Source organism: Tachypleus tridentatus, chromosome 10 (genome assembly GCF_004210375.1).
Source record: "Tachypleus tridentatus isolate NWPU-2018 chromosome 10, ASM421037v1, whole genome shotgun sequence".
NCBI lineage: Eukaryota > Metazoa > Arthropoda > Merostomata > Xiphosura > Limulidae > Tachypleus > Tachypleus tridentatus.
The window spans coordinates 131699898-131717492 of NC_134834.1; the positions used below are offsets into that span (position 1 = coordinate 131699898).

General features: G+C 33.4%; 1 protein-coding gene across 12 annotated transcripts in view; it reads left to right on the forward strand.

The window, feature by feature from the left end:
• Nucleotides 1–17595, forward strand: part of LOC143230332 (cyclic AMP-dependent transcription factor ATF-1-like) — a 67554-nt gene that overhangs the window by 24845 nt on the left and 25114 nt on the right. For 8 of the 12 annotated variants that reach the window (XM_076463712.1, XM_076463711.1, XM_076463706.1 and 5 more), the window contains 2 exons: nucleotides 1192–1429; nucleotides 7375–7584. In XM_076463712.1, the coding sequence (XP_076319827.1) occupies nucleotides 1205–1429; nucleotides 7375–7584 (435 nt within the window). In that variant the 5' untranslated portion in view covers nucleotides 1192–1204. The remainder of the gene's footprint in view (nucleotides 1–1191; nucleotides 1430–7374; nucleotides 7585–17595) is intronic. The other 4 variants (XM_076463716.1, XM_076463713.1, XM_076463717.1 and 1 more) reach the window with 1 other exon arrangement.

Consider the following 17595-nt stretch of genomic DNA (forward strand, 5'->3'; position numbering starts at 1 on the left):
TCAGTCCCCTTTTCTTTACCCCCAGTGGCACAGCAGCATGTCTGTGGACTTGCAGTGCAAGAAACCAGGTTTCAATACTTGTGGTGGGTAGTGCATAGATTTGTGTAGCTTTGTACTTAACTTCAAAGTAACAAACAATTTTCTCAGTCTTGCAAATAAACCTGTTATTTTTTGGTGATTTATATTATTATTTTTTAATTGCAGCTCTTGTGTGTATGTGGTAATATTGTGAGTTGAAAAAGTTATAAGTACTCTTGCTATGTGTATTACTTGTTACATGATTTAATATTTACCTTTTACATTTTAATATGTAAAATGATGGTTTAATTTATAACAGAAGAACATTCAATAAGGAAGAAAAAATCTAAACCTCTTGGATAGTAAGCAGTTTTCACATGTTGTTGTGTTAAACTTCATTTCACATTACACTGAACAGATAAATAGATGTTATCACAGCATAACACATTGCTACTATGCACTTAACTGAGTAGGATATCCCATGGTTGAAAGTATGCATGCATTTAACTTTTCTGAGTGGTTGTTAATTGCACTGATGAGTTGAATAAAATTGAGAAATCTTCTATAACCAGACTTTTTTTTGACACATGATTAAATACAAATATTGTATTTTCCATAGTGATATATTCCACTTAAAACACCAATGAAAGTAATGATAGATGCATCCTTCCCACAAATATATTGCCTTGTTTTTAATTTGTTTGATAGGAATGAAAGAACTTTAAACTCTGCTTAATTTTAATGCATAATCCACACAACTTTTATAAAAATTATTTATGGAAGTTTTGTGTATTTTAAACTTGATTACTAATTTTTCTTGTAAAAAAACAAAACAAAAAAAACTAGAAGTGTAAAGTAAAAAAAAAAAAAATTAGTGTAAAATTATCAGTAATACCAAAAGATATGTCCACCTTTTTTTGTATTTCTTGTGTTAACAAAAATGTATTGGTCAGTCAATGCATACAAATTATAATTATAGGGTTAATAAAATTGATTTTCATTAAAATGTTTAAATGTGTTTCAGTTTTGTTCCTGACGTGCAATTCATTTGTAAACTTTCCTTAAATAATATTTGTTACATTAATTTGTTTTGCTTCTAAAATAAAGAAAATATTTTAATATTAAAATGACTGTTCATTATATAACAGTACTGATAAAATGTTACAAACTTAGTTTACAGACAGTCATGGAATCCATTGATGAAGAACAGAATGGTTCTGTAGACACATCTAAGACAGTTGTGGAACAAGCAACATACGTTAGTGAAGGGAGTGGGAGATTAAGACATAGTGGAGTTGTTAGTCCAAATGGTGGTGGTGCCACTGCATTGGCAAATTCATTAACAGCAGCTGTAGCCCAAGTCAGAAGCAATGGGACAGTTGTACTCGTGCCTTTTGATCCAGAGAAGCATGTGGGTACTACTTCCCTCTGTCATTCCCTTAGTTACTAAATCTATAATTCCTGTTTATCCTACTTTTCTAGCCTACTAGTAGAAAAAGAAATTAAAAATTAGAAATAAATTTAGCTGCCCTTATTGATATCTTTAGGAACAATGTCAATTAATGTTAGTTAGTCACAAATGTTTGATAATCTACTAAACATTGAAGCCATTGAATGAACAGTTACGAAGTGTGGCATGATTAAAAAAGTGTTTATAATGCTGATGAAAGATAACTTGCATACACATAGTGTTATTGTAACTTAACATAATGATCTCATTTGTCCCATAGTGAAAAAGAGGCAGTGCTAATCAGTATATACGAGGTGTAATCAAAAAGTTCCAAGACTTCATTTTTATTCTGAAGAATAATGTACGTACATCAATATTATATGCTATACCCTTCAGAGTAATTTTCCCCAGCTGATACACGCTTGTTCCAACATTCCTGCCATTTTTGGAAGCAATGCTGGAAGTCTTCAACTGTCATGTGACTAAATTCTACTTTTTTATTATTATGGATGGTTGGAATGTCATTAAATCTTTTTCCTTTTAATTTAATTTTGATTTTTGAGAACAGAAAAAACATCACGGGGCAAAATAGGAGAATATTGGGTGTGTGGTATCACAGGAATGTTTTGTTTTTGTGCCAAAAATTCTTAAACATACTGAACAGTGTGTGAAGGTGTGTTGTCGTGATAAAGACGCATGCAGAGTTTTTTTTAAGTTAAAATTGCCTGACACGATTCAAAGGAAATGTCTAGTTTATCAGAAATTTCACGAATAGTTAATCGTCAATCACTTCAATTTTTCTTTTACTTTAGCAACCATTCCATCAGTGGACAATGTCAACAGTTCCCCAGAATGTGGGTCATCTTTCATTGATTCCCAGCCATCTTGGAAATGTTTTATCCACTGATAAATGACAGCCTTACTTAAGCAGTCATCACCAAAGACAGTTCTTAACATTTTGAGGATTTCTGTTCCTTCTTTACCATTTTTCACACAAAACTTGATGCAAACATGTTGCTCTTCTTTTCTGTCCATTTTTTTGACGACAGGGGTGAGAGATACATCTGTCTTTGAACACATTTTTCTCAACACGGGTATAAGGTCTGGAGAAATGGTTTGTTCATGGGGTAGATCACTATTTGTCCTTTGTACACATCTCAGTGAGGCTTACTGCCTCTATACTGGCATCTGTAACAGAAGAAGTCTTAGAACTTTTTGATCAGACCTTGTAAATAACAATTCACTCAGTAAAAATACCATTTAACCTAAATCTGTAAAGAGTGAATGCTAAGATAAGTAAAATAAGTTTTTAATTCATAGGCATCTGTAACTTTTATCTGAACCCATTGTGTATGTACTAACATTGCATTTGATATAATTTAAGAACAATAAATCAAACATAAATATTCTTGAAGAAATAAACTCTAATTATTGATAAAATGACAGAGCCCTATATGATTAATTTATACAGATTGACATTTAAATTCTAATTTTTTTTAGCAGAACTGACATTACTGCTGAACCCTTAGTATCTAGTAAAATTAATTGAAATGTTTAGCACATAATTGTCAACATTTGCTTTGTTATGTAACATAATTAGAAAATTAAGCTGAATCATTAGAAAACCAGCTTTTTTTTAGTTTTTAATATAAGTATTACATAATATAATTGCAAAATCTATTTAAAAAAAGAAATTGCAGTATTTATTTAGTTTTTACTGGTAGAAGATGATTTTAATTTGTGTGTGTATACAATAAAATAAACATGAATTATCCATTTAATAATGCCAAAAAATTTATTCCAAACATAATTCCTGACAAATGAATCAAAATACCCAAACATAAATAAATAAATAAATAAATAAGAAAGAAACTCTGATAATTCTACGATAATTGACGTTTGTATATTTATGAAGTTCCTAAAATACCTGTTAAAAGTTCACATGTTGCTTGCAAAAGTATTTGCCCATGAAAAAGTTTCCACATTTGATGCCATTTGAGTTTGCAATCATGAAACTTTTTAATAGTATTTTATATTTAGGATCTATACAATTTAATCCAAATTGAGAAAGCCAAAAAAATGCTTACATTGTGTAAGTTAGATTTTCAAAGAAAATTAGAATTATTCTTAATTGCACAAGTATTCAACTTCTTTTGCTATGACAACCCTATTTCAGTTAAAATGCAAAAGAATAATTTGATTGGCTCCAAAATTGGTCTAATGGTCTCTGTCTGTGTGTAATCAGAGTGGTTTAACTTGTCTTCAGAGTGAATGCATCTGCTCAAGCCACAACTCGCATAGTAATACAAAAAACTCAAGCATGAAGACCAAGGAGGTTTTCAAAGAAATCGGGGATAAGGTGGTAGAGAAGCACAGATCAGGAGAAAGTTACAAGAAAATTTCAAAATTGCTGATTATCCCTTTGATTATGGTAAAGTCTATCATTAAAAGGTGAAATATGCTTCATACCACCCTTACAAACTAAGGAGCTCAATAAACAGTAAATTGGTTAGGGATGCCACTGTGTGAACCCAACAGTTAATTCAAAAGATTTGCAAAATTCCAAGTCTAGGATTGGAGTCAGTGCTTATGCATTAACAGTATCCTGGATTCTACACAAAGCTGGCTTGTATGGGTGAGTGGCAAAAAAAGAGGCCATTACTGGAAAACGATTCACCTTAAATCTCATATGGAGCATGCAACTAAGCATGTAAATGATACTGCAGACATGTGGTAGAAGATAAGATGAGACAAGAATTGAGCTTTTTAGTCTAAATTAAAAGCATTATGTCTGATAAAAGCCCAACATAGCATCTTGCCCAATCAACACCAACTCATTTATCAAGTATGGCAATTGCAGCATCATATTATAGGGGTACTTCTCATCAGCAAAGACTGAGAAGCTTGTTAGGACTGAGAGGAAAATGAAATGTGTAAAGTACAGGCAAATACAAGAAGAAAACCTTGTCAGCCAAGAATCTAAAACTGGGTTGAAAATTCCCATTGAAGCAGGACAGTGACCTGAAGTACAATGTCAAAGCCACACTGGAATAGTTTCCAAAGAAAGTGAATGTCTTGGAATGGACAAGTCAATGTCCTGACTTGAATCCAATGAAAAATTTATTATAAGACTAGAAAATTGCAGTTCATAAATGATCCCCAAGGAACTAGTCAGAATTGTAGCAATTTTGTGAAAAAAGAATGAACAAAATTTCACTATCTCATTGTGCACAGTTGCTTGAGTCATATCCAAAAAGATTCACAGTAGTAATTTGCTGCCAAAAATGCTTCCACTTGGGTGCTGAATTCTTATGCAATCAGCAAATTTCCATTGATATATTTTCTTTCCAGGTTTTCCTGACATTCAGCTTCTTTCACATATAACAATCTTAAGTTTTATTAATAAAAAAACAAAAAACGTTTACATCATTTGTATTTCTACAGAATGTGACATTATTGGAAGTTTGTGAATACTTTTGGAAGGCACTGACTGTATATAATTATTTAATGGACAATAAGGAACTCATTGGATCATCCAAGAACACACCCTTATCATTCAACTATTTATTAAGACTTTCCTGAAGCTTCCTTAAATTAAGTGCATCCACCTCTTTGTGGATGAGATAAAAACATATTCCTTATTCATTACAATTTTAATAGCATATACTTCAAAAATAAGATGAAAATGGTGTAAAGAAAAACATGTATTGACTGGATGAAAAATCTGTATTTGATAAATTTTTATTTAAATCTGTATAGCTACAGGATTGTTTACAGAACTCAGTATTGTGCATCTTTGTAACATGTTAATAAAACTGTACACTCCCTTCCCAATACAAATATTTCATATGATTACAACTCATATGATATGAGAACTCTTCTACTTATAACATTCAATGTTAATGAGTGATGCCAGAAAGACTACAAAGGGGTCGGGGAGACAGTGAACTTGTATAAATGAATCAAATATGATATCTGTTATCCCTGCAAATATCTGACTGCGTACTTTCTGAATCACAAATGTAATGTACAACCTAATAACTTCAATATTTGAAAAAAATGTGTGTGATGTATCAAGATCCATCTTTTTTCAACTAAATTAATTGTGCAGGTATTATTAGTTTTATGAGATGACCTGATGATCTTAAACATACTGGAATGAAATTTGTTAGCGTACAGTTCATGATTTCACAGTCTGCTTTAGACAAGAAGAAATTGATGATTTATTACATAGTTTAAAATTCATGGTTATAAAATAAGAGACAATGATCATGTTTATGTGCATGACTTGATTTCGTGTAAAAGTTTGTGTAGGAGTTATTTGTTGGATGTAATTCACAAAAAATGAGTTTTAACTCTTTTGATAAAAAACAATATAATAACAAAAGAAATAAGTGCATATAAGTGACCTAGGATACAAAAAGAATGAGATCTGTAATTTTTGAAAATTTTCCAGTGTACGGTTTTTGAAGTTTGCATATGGGAGATATATACACACATTCTGTGGTTAAAGTAACTTAAAAACTATTTAAATCAGTGTTTTCTTTATTATCCACCAGTCCAATGTAAGGATGTGCTAGGACACGTACAATCTTGTAATGTGAAACATGTTTCATTGTAAAGGACTACTTGTAATATGCTTTGCTTGAGTTTTATAATAATTTTCAGATTGATTTTTTGTCAACATGACTTGTATATGTTAATTTTAAGAATGTTTGTTAGATGCTATTGAAAATGATTGGATAATGACAGAGTAACCTGATTATGATATATCACAAATTTGATAGCACTATTTCAGAATATATTCCTCATTTTCAACACATAATATTTGTACATTCTTATAGAATTTAAAACTAATTTGATCACCAAAGATAGAATGCAAAAATTTTCACTGATGGCCACACCTTTTTAGAAATATTAAAGTAAACCTGTTTTTGTAAAAGTAACATTGCTCAAACCATTAAAAAACCCTCGAAAGAACTGTAACTACTGTGAATATACTTATTTCAAGATTTATTAAGATAAGAGTAATGTTTTTCTAAATATTTTCAATACTTCCTATTGAGATATCATTCTATCAGGGTAAATGTGACTGTCATCTATAATTAACTGTACTTATTTTCAATAATAACTCTTCATATTCTTATGTTTTGATAGTTTCTCTTTTATCTTTGGCTTGGTAATTTCACAGAAACTCTTTCTCTGCCTGGGTTATCATGTTTCTTCTTTTTGTGGTTTAGCTGTTTTTAATTTTATGTGATTTCTTATTGTCATGAATAAGAATGGGTGTAGATGCTGGTTGGTTTTTTATATTTATGGTTGATAAAATGTAGAAATTATTAGACTTGTGTCTCTTCTGAGAGGTACTAGAAATTTGTTTGTTTGTAGATTAAGTGTAAAACACTTAAATTATGAATTTTTGTCATTTTTATACATCTGATAGTTGTAAGTCAAGAGATAGCAATAACGGAAGCAAAAACTATAGAATTGTATATCCAGATCCACAGACTGTTTGTGCAGTATCTCAAATATAATTCAAAACACAAAGTGATGAATTTTTATGGTATTCATTACTTCGTATTTTGTCCCATGTTTTAAGCAACATACCATTTTATAAGGGACTAGTTTGGTTGCCAAGTAATAGTCTAGTTTTGCTTACATTTTCTCAAACTGTGATATTCTAAAGGTTTGAGTTGTATAAAACATTCAAATCATGAAGTACATTTGTTTTTAATTTTGAATGTTATAGTTCTTATCACTGTAGTACTGAAGTTGGATTATACTGTCAAATGTGGCTAATTTTTTAAAGAAATATGCAGAGTACAATTTTAGAATAATTATCTTTTAATGATAAAATATATTTGATTTAATGTCAATGGTAAATGATAAGCATTTCATTTTCACAGGGCTTCATAAATAATATCTTCTCTGTGAAACACTTGTCACAGGTTGTTGCACCTGCTGTATCAACTCAGGCTCTAACTGTGCCACAACCAGGAGGAGCAGTTTCCTTTGTCCATGTTTCCATTCCCAGTAATACACAGGTTGTTCAGTCTGTGATTCAGCAAAACCAGCAGTCTGTTATACAGTCTCCAGGTAGCACCACTCTACAATCGGTATGGTGGAAGTTTTAAAAATACTAGTTTTCTTGAAATATGTTATAATTATCTGCTTAAATAAATTAGGATATTTTAGTGACTCTTGTTTTTGGAAATTTGTCATAAAATTTACTTTAACGTTTACCTGTAGGTTTTTGTTGCAGTTAAAAAAAAAAAAGATTTATAGTAGTAGAAAACTTAGTTTGAGGCTAATTATGTGTAACTGATAATAATAATAATAATAATAATGATAATGATGCATGTGTAAAGATGCTTTATGTAAGGTTGGGCAAAAAATTATTAAATGATTATTTCATTTCAAACATAGTTTAATTTCTAATTGTTACTTTGAGACAAACATTAATTGAATGAAAAATGAACAAGAGCTTATATAAATTGTTTGTCTTATGATCTAGTTTTTTTGGAATTACTGTGAAAAGTTTCAAGGAATGCCTTGTTTATGACGAAAACCCATTTAATAGTTTTCATAGTTTTCCAAAGACATTACTGTTATCATGTAGAAAATAAGCATGTAAAAAAAAGCTGCTTCAAATGTCTGGAATAATTCTTATTTTATCAATTCAATTTTCATTACTACACTGCCCCAGAAAAAATTCTTAGTATTAAGTAAATGTTTCAAATTTTGTTTGGAAGAGATTCTGCAGTTGTGTGGGAATAATGTTCCAACACCTTTTTTTTACAAAAATAAACACTAATCATTCATTGACAGCAACACTTACATTTGAAAAAAAAAAAAAGTATCATAGACCAGGCAAAATTAAAAGTAATTCAGTTTTAAAGAAATGCATACAATAAACTTGTGTAACAACACGGTACTGTTATGTTCTCATACTGCTGAGAGAGCACTGAAAAGTAGCTAACATGAATGTTAGCTGATGCACGTGACTTCCTCTATTCAATTCTACAAAACTATCATTTCTTGTTTGACAGTGCTTGTGTCAAGATGCTTTTCATTGTGTTCTTCAATCATGTTTTTTTGAAAACTTAGTAAATCTTTTGAAGTTTTCATTGAAATATTTTGTACTTTATTCCATAGTGGAATTTTTATTCTCATTTTTACAACTGTTCATGAGCATAAGGATAACTATTTTTCCAATTTTTCATTTTGTCATTCATCTTTAACAATAAATTGAAAAGTCCAAGTTACCACTTCAGAAGTAATACCATTTACCAGCACATTTACACAGGATGCATGTGGCAGGAACTCAATTAACTAAACTATGGAATTATTGGCTTTCATGTGACATGAGATTAATCATTATGTGAATCAACCTTTTTCTTCTTATGTTGCCCTTTTCTTCCTGAGCATGCTAAGTCTGTTTTTATTACTTTTTTGGACATGAATTATCAGGTGTGTTCTCTTTTATGTGTTTCCTTAACTTTCTATAATCCCTTTCTTTCTTTGTAACATGATACCAACTCCCCTGAGTATTTTGTGTTTACCCCCTTCCCCAGATACCAGGGTTTATTCAGATAATTTTGTATCTCAGATGCATGAGGGCACAAGCATGCCTAATCCTTCAAGTACTTCAGATCAGTTTGCATTAACCTACCATCAGGCTGAATTTCACTTTCTTGATTCCAAATAGTTGGAATTGATGTTGCCAATTTGAGGGTGGACCCTGATCATTCTGTTTATTTATCCCATACCTGGTTTTACTGCCTTTGTCTTTGACTCTCCTACAGTACTTTTTCACTAACTATCTCCTGTCTGAGGTGCTCCTCCAAAATCCTGAGTTTTTTTGGGAGATACTGTCTTCCTGATTGCCTCCATGAAAGCACATTTATCTTTAGTATTTTCCTTACACATGTGGTTTTTCTGCTGTTGAGATCTTCTAGAGAGACACACTGTATTTTTCCAAGTTTGTTTACCGCGTACTTATCTTTGGAACTTTTCTTCAATGGTCTGTTTTTGAGATTTTCTCATGTGAAATCAATGAGACAGCAGTTAACACTTTCATCTTTGATTCATTGTTTGTTTCATTCATAGCCTAGACAATCCCCTATTACTGTTTCCCTTCCTGCCCCTTACCAGTTTCTACTTTTAGGGATTTCTCTGCTTATATTATTACTTGACGTAGATGGAGAGCGTGCTAACAGTACTGATAATTACTCAGTGGGTTCCTGTCTAGTGGTAGCTTGGTTGATAGATTTTATACCCTTATGGTGAGTTTTCACCAAAGATCTTGGAGTTAATTGGATATTATCTGAGGAATTTGTCATCCACTTCCTTTCTCTGCTTTCATTATCTAGGGTACCCATATCCTTTCTGTTGTCTCAGGATCCTACCACCAGTCAACATCTGTTTAAGTCAGTACAGAATATTTTTTCTCTGAAAGCCATCAAACCTGTACCTATTCCTTCTCCAGGTTCTTATTTCATGCTGTTTATGGTACCCAAGAAAACCAGGGATTGGCAGCCTTTGATTGATCTATTCCATTTCAATCAATTTTTGGTTCTGCTATGCTTTACAATAGTCTTTTCTCCTCCTCAGGTGGGCTCTTTCTCTAAGTCTGTGGATAACCAAGGTAGACGTCTTGAATGCTTATCTGTATATTTCGTCATTTGAGGTGCTGTCTTTGATTTCTACATCAAAGGGTAGCATATCAGTTTTGTGCTCAACCCTTTGGTCTTGCTTTGGCCTCATTTGTCTTTTGTCAAGTGGTCAAGGTTTTTGCCCAGCATATACATGCCCAAGGGTTGCACTTACACCATTACATGGATGACTGACTCATTTTGAACAGAATTCCCCCATCACATTCATCTACTGCTTTTAGATGCCACTTAGATGGGTTAGTTAATCAAGTTGGAAAAGTTGTTCTTTATATCTACCCAATATCTCATCCACTTGAGTGTTCAACACTCATCTCATTCAGTCCCAACCTTCTCCTCTTTAGCTCCATTCAATGAAGCTTTCAGTTCTTTGCCCTTACTGCTTGCAAGATGTTATTGTTTTAGGGGATGTTATCTTCTAAGGAAACCCTTTATTTCTTTCAGGACAAATTCATGTAAGGTCTCTGTGCAACAAATGAAAACTTTTGCAGGATCCCTTGGACACTTCTATTTCCCTTCTTCCTTCCCTTGCCGGTGATCTGTACTTGTGGATGGATGAATCCCACACATTGGTGGGTGTTCCACTTTCTCTTCCCTCATCTGAATTCTTCCCTTCATGGCATGGGTCAACCATCAGGAATCTTCAGGTCAGTGGTCTCTAGCCAAGAGGTCTTACCATATCAGTGTCCTTGAGTTTCTGGCAGTGCATCATGTTTTAGATCATTTTCTTCGTCTTGCCATGATCCATTCAAACAGTTCTACAGTGACAGCTTAAATCAATTACCAAGATGGCTTCTATTTTTGTTCTCTTTGTGGTTGATCCTTAGATATCCTGTTTTAGGCCCACACACTTGCATGTCATGTTTTGGGTGCATTCAGCCCTGTTGCAGATTGTCTCTCCTAACTGGACAAAATTTATCTGAAGAAATGATTTCTTGATTCTCATGCTTTTCAGTGGCTATACCTTCAGTGGGGTGCTTCTCACTTTTGTGCATTTGTCTTATCCCTCAGTAACAAGATACCTATTTTTTGGTCTCTGGTTCCCTATCCACTTGTACTGGCTGTTCATGTGCTCAACCAGAATTGAACCAACAAATACCTGTATGTGTATCCTACCACCTATCTCCTCCTCAGGATGATTTTGTTCAACCATACCACTTCATGTCAAGTCATTCTAATGCTCCTTACTGGCTGGCACAGCTGTGGTTTCTGTAGTTGCTTCAGCTCCCATGTGCTCCACCATTATCTGTTTCTCTTACTCCATCCTTACTATGTCAACCTTGGTCACCAGCATTTCATCCATCCCTTCCTATCCTCTATCTTCAAACCTGGTTTTTATCCAGTCCTTGGTGAGGAGATCCAGATTTTACTGGTGAGTTACTTCATGTTTAGAGTGTACCATTCCCTTTTCATACATGAATATTTACAATGCAAGTAAAATGTTTTCTCTTGTTGATCTTTTGATTGGAAGATTTTACCTGTTTGACCCACTTTTTCTCTTCTTGCAGATTTTCTCACTTGGCTGTTTGATCAAGGGACTTTGATCTCCATGATTGCAGGCTATAAGGCTGTCTTATCTCACACTTTTTTTTTTATTTGTTACCATAAAATTTTTTACCTCTTCTATCCTCTTACTGTTGTTTGTGTTCCTTCTGGATTAGTCAACCTCCACAGTGTGTAGCCCTTCCAGATTGGGATGTCAAGGTGGTTCTTCATTGCTTTACCTCTTTTTGAACTTCTGCCCTTTTTCACTTAGCCCTTAAGACTTATTTCTTTCTCCTCTTTGTCTATGGATGCTGTTGGTTGGATTTATTTGCCATCACTATTTTACATACTCTGTGTCATTCCACATATATTTTGATTGATCTTTCCTTCCAAAACCTTTTGGTGGCTCTTGAGGATAATTTCTCTTTCTCGTTGATGTTTTACCTATATTCTCAGTCTTATCCAGATAGATTACTTTGTTTTGTATGTGCTCTTCATTGTTATGTTGCCTATAAAACTTCCTTCTGTGTTGACCTATCCTGCCTATTCATCCTATGGCAGCTATCCTTTGTAAATGACTTTTCTCTTTCCACCTTTACTAATTGGGTTCAGCTTGTAATTCGATTGGCTTATTCCTTGTCTCCTTCTTCACATAATTTGTTCCAGATATCATCTCATCAATGTAGGCATCTTACCTTTTTCCATGTCATCCCATCTCCATTGTCTCTTGGTGGAAATTCTTCAGTCAGGCATGTGGACCACATCTCGCACATTTATCTCTTACTCTCTGTGTCAGATAACTGTTTCCTCCTTATTGTGTTTCCATTTTTTCAGACTTTGGTGAGATTGTTACTGGGCAAGTTATATTTTTATATACCTCCTTATTTTTCAAGGGCATGCCCCTTTCTTCTTTAAGGATCCCATTCAGGTAAGTGGTGCTGCCTTACCAGGTCTACTTAAATTATTCAAATTCACACTGTCAGGTCATGATGACTTAAATATAATTTTCATGGCCATGAAATGCACATTGTTCAGATGGGGTGCTACACAACATCATTCGTTTTTCCTTACAATATATTTGTTTCATTAATATACCTTTTTGACAGTACTAACTCATGGGTAAAGCAGAATGGGATAGCTGCCCATCCATGCCATTCCTTAAGTTGAAAAAATGAGGAGTGATTTTGCTTTTCAAAATAAGGTTTTCCTGGTAATCAATTGCACTGTCTCCTGTGTTGACTTTCCTTCAGATCCTCTACCATGTTTTCTCCCCCATTTTCTTCCAGTGCAATATGGGATTCTTACCACTTTCCAGTTTCAAGCTGTTGGCATTGTGGACTATGGAGGAATCCTCCTGAATGTAATCAATATTTAAGATGTAAACAATAATGAATTCATAAGTCGAGAGTAGGATGGTAGTGTTTTGCTTGTGCAGGTGGTGAGATATCCTTCAATTTGAAGCTCCATTTCTGAATGGGTTCATTCAAAGGAGGTGTTGTATCTTTTGGAGTATGCCATCAAAATTGCAGTTTACCCCTTTGATTGGAATTCCTCATCCTACCCCCACATGGGTGTCAGTTCCAAGTGGCTGCATTTTGGATTCAGAGCTGGACCAGTTGGCATAAGTCTTCACATGTGTGATAGGTATGTATGTTCCTCACTCAGTTGGACTTGTGTTCACTGCTACTGTTTCTGGGTCATGATAAATGAACATAAAGGTTACTATGGTTCTTCCTCTTGTACTATCCCTCCAAAGATTTTCAAATACCTTAGATGTTAAGTTACTGGAAGTGGTTCTTGTCTGATTGGCTTTGAGTGGAATATTTTACATTATAGAGATATCTTTCTCATTCTGTTTTATTGGATGCTGGGTTCCTGGAACTGTATAATATTTTCTTATTTTGCTATAATTTGATCTGTTCACAGATTGATGGGTATGATAACTCCCTCAGGGCTGCTGAACATAAGGTTAAGATGTTATGACCCTCTTTCCTACTTCCACCAGATTGCTGGGTTTTGGATGCAGTTATCTTGCCATCTATGGTCTATAACACATTGGCTACTCTACATCTGAAGGCACTTTTTTTTCCCTCGCACACATCTTGTCATCAAAAGAATTTGGGTATCAAATGGTTTAGATCTTTATCCAACCACTGTTCTCTCACTTTTGAATATGCTTCTTCCATTTTCAACCCATCTTTGGAATACTTCTTTCCACACTGGGTGTAGAATATACCTGGTACAGCAATGGTGTGATCTCCCACTTATAATATTCCACTGTAAGAATCTCTGCTTTTAGGGTGTTCTTTGAACAAATTTAAAGGAAGCTTTTTTAAAGCTATATTTGTGAGAAGAGGTAATGCACTGTATTATATTACACTTCCCTATGAAAACTAATGCTTTCATTTTCTGCATAAGCAGGAACTGATAGTTCTGTGGAATTAGAGGGATTCACATGCATCAGAAGGATGTGTTGCACTTCTGTTGGAGGATGGTTGTCACGTGATGATTTACATGCAAAACACAGTTGAACTATCAGGTCATCCTGTAAGTAATGTCTTAAAATTTAATACAGAAAGTGCATCATCATTTCTGTCTTTGTAAAAAGCTCTAATGACTAAAATATGTAGTAGGACGTGAATAAAATCCTTAGACAAACAAAATAAACTAATCCAACTTCACTGTTTCAGTTTATTCGATTACCCTTATGAAGATGTATGTGTCTGAGGAGCACATTAGGCATATAATGCTTTATGAGTTTAAAAACGGCAACAGTGCAACAGAAACTACACGAAACATTCAACGTGTTTATGGTGCTGAGTCTCTCAATGAAAAAAAAATGTTGATGATGGTTTCAGAAGTTCAGATCAGGCGACCACAGCTTAAGTGATGCACCATGAAGATGTCAAAACTACCCTCTCTATATTCTTTTCCTCCAAACCCCAAGAATTTTATAGAAGTGGCATTTGGAAGTTTGTGAATTGTCGGCAGGAAGTAATTAATAATAATGGGACATACATTATTGATTAAATAACATTAAAAGTGTTTGAAATCCTTTCTCTTTTTCTGAACCTAAAATTGGACATTACTTAAGGAATGACCTGATACATTGATCGTGGGATACGTGAAAGCTTAAGGCTTGAAGCATGCACTTAGCAATAATAGCTATATCTGTGAGGGGAGGTAAGTACCTATCAGAAATATATTTTCAATATAGGAAAATTATAACTTTTGAATGATATTTGTCTTTGCTACCTTTTTTAATTCCTGCATCAGTCAAAACAATTAGTAGTTTAACATTTTTGATAATTTTATAGCAAGATCAGTTTTAATATAGATTTTTTAACACTTTATACTTTGTTTGTAAGTGTAAATTTTGTATCAGTCCCAACAATGGTATATTTGGTTATTAAATTTCTATACAAGTAATGATTGTAAGTTGAGTAATTATAGTTTATTGTACTGACTTTTTATTATATTTTCAATATCACAAATATTTGGCCTCTTGAGATAAAAATTGACAAAATGCCATCTTGTGTTCAGCATGCTAGTCTATGGGTCCATGGTTCCTGTTCCATTCCCAAAAAACTGTCTGTGTTCTACACTTTGAGGTTAAATATTCATTATAATAGAGACAAATCCCTCTATTAATTAAAGTAGCCTATGAGTTGTTACTGGGTGCTTTTCAATACAGTACAGTACTTCTTCTCACATAAATAGCTATTCTCATTCATTTCTGCCCTCTATATGCAAAAAACAAAATAAAAAAATTGCACACTCCACACACACCTTCAAACATCCACCCATTAATTAATTCCAATGCATCTTTCATGAAAGCTATTATGCAACAATATATATATATGTGTGTGTGTGTGTGTGTATGTGTAATATATAAATGATTATAAAATCATTCAGTTGAGAGTTTGTGGTGTTCTGCTGGTGTGGATGACAAGATATTTATCATTATGTAATACAGAGTGAGCAGTCAGTATTGCAGTTCAACCATTTGATTGGGATCCCTCATGCTACCACTTTGAGCAGTGGGTGGGTTTTTGATTTAGAGCTGAATCAATCAACATAACTCTGCACACTCATATCACAGATATCTCTTCTCTCACTCATTTATACTCTCGTTACTCCATCCTTGTTGCAAGTCATAATGGAGGTAATTGCATATTACTGTTTTTCTTCCATTTCCACTATCCCTTGATGCTTATTATTCTGAGGCTGTTATTACACTTGGGGCATTTATGGTCATATATTTGAGGTAGTTTACATTACACAAATATCTTTTCAATACTAAATGTTGAGTTCCTGGATCAGTCATTCAATTTCTCACATTGTTCTCAAGTACTTATTCATAAGTCAGGGAGGTATGAGTTTTCCATCAGTCTCATGAATTTGAGATGAAGATAATAAGATCATCTTTCATACCTCCCCAGATGGCTGGATTTTGGATTGTAGTTGACTTTCCTCCTTGATGGTTTGATCTTCTTTCTTGGATCTCAGTTCTTGGTGGTCTGGGTTTTGGATTGTAGTCAACTTTTTGGCAGTTTAATCCTTTCCTACTCCCATGTGGATGTTGGTACCCAGTGGCTGAGTTTTAGATTGTAGTAGACTTACCAAAAATATAATCCTCACCATATCTCTTTGTGGATGTCAGTTCCAAGTAGCATGAGTTTTGGATGTAGTTGACTTGCCATGTATGGTTCATTGCACCATACCTAGGGGCACAACCTTTAATATTTCCCACTTTTATGTTTTCTGGAATTGAGTTTAATAAATAATGTATGGTTTGAATTACTGTCCTGCAATAGTTCTCTCCCATTTGGATGTACCCCTCCATCTTTCTGTGCATAAATGAATCATCTTTTCACAATGGGCAAAGAGTATACCTGTTTTAAAAATGGTGAGGTATCCTATATATGATCTTTAACTTCGGAGATCTTCCTTTGGGGAGTGTCCTTTTGGGCACTTTCAAAGAATCAGTGATGTCGAGAAAATCCACTTGTAGAGAAAAATGTATATGTAAAAACGGCTCGTTTGGGGTTCGCTCCTCTACGTAAAACATTTTCTCAATCCAAACGAACCGTTTTTACATATATACTTTCAAAGAATCTTTCTTTCTTTCTCTTGCAATAGTCCCTTTGCCTATTGATTGTGGGATTATGGCTAATTATGTGAGAGGAGGTAATGTACCATATTGGAGTTATAATTTGCCTTTATGCTGAAAATAAATTGCTGATAGGTACTTTCCACCCTTCCTCCCTACTGAAAGCCAGTGCTTTCATTTTAGTCGAAATTTAATGATAGCCTGATGGAATTGAACAGAGGGAGAAACATTTGTCAAGAGAGTGTGTTGTTGCATGATTGTCTGAGAGATGCATTGGAATTAATCAGTTTTAGATGGGTTGTATTTTCAAGGCTTTTGATGTGTACTAAACAGATTTTTTTATATAAAAAGGCAGCACTGAATTAGAAGAGCTATTTATGTGAGGAAAGTAAGTAACTAATATAAGAACATTTTCAGTATAGGAAGTTTAAAATATTGGCTTGTTTTTCTCCTTCTAACCTGTCTTTTCAAAATTTACAAGTAGTATAAACACCCAAAACGAACAAACATTTAGATAAAACTTAGATGAAATTAGAAAATAAGAATCATAATCTTCCCTAGAATTTCTTTCAATAAAAGTATAAAATAATTATAATGGGTAGAAATAAGTTTTTCATTCACTGTAAAATCAAGTTAAAAATATAGTATAAGAAATGATTGATTTTTTTAAATTGTGAGAATTTTTACAAAGATATTTTCCCCCTATGCCAGGATAGTTTATGCACAGTCTTCAGACAAAATTAATTTATATTATGGTTTTATTCAGTATTTTCTTCACTTGCTCTTGAATAAGCATGTTAATTAAAGAAATGTGTGTTAATATTAAGCATTCCCAATATTAAAAATTGTAATTCTTC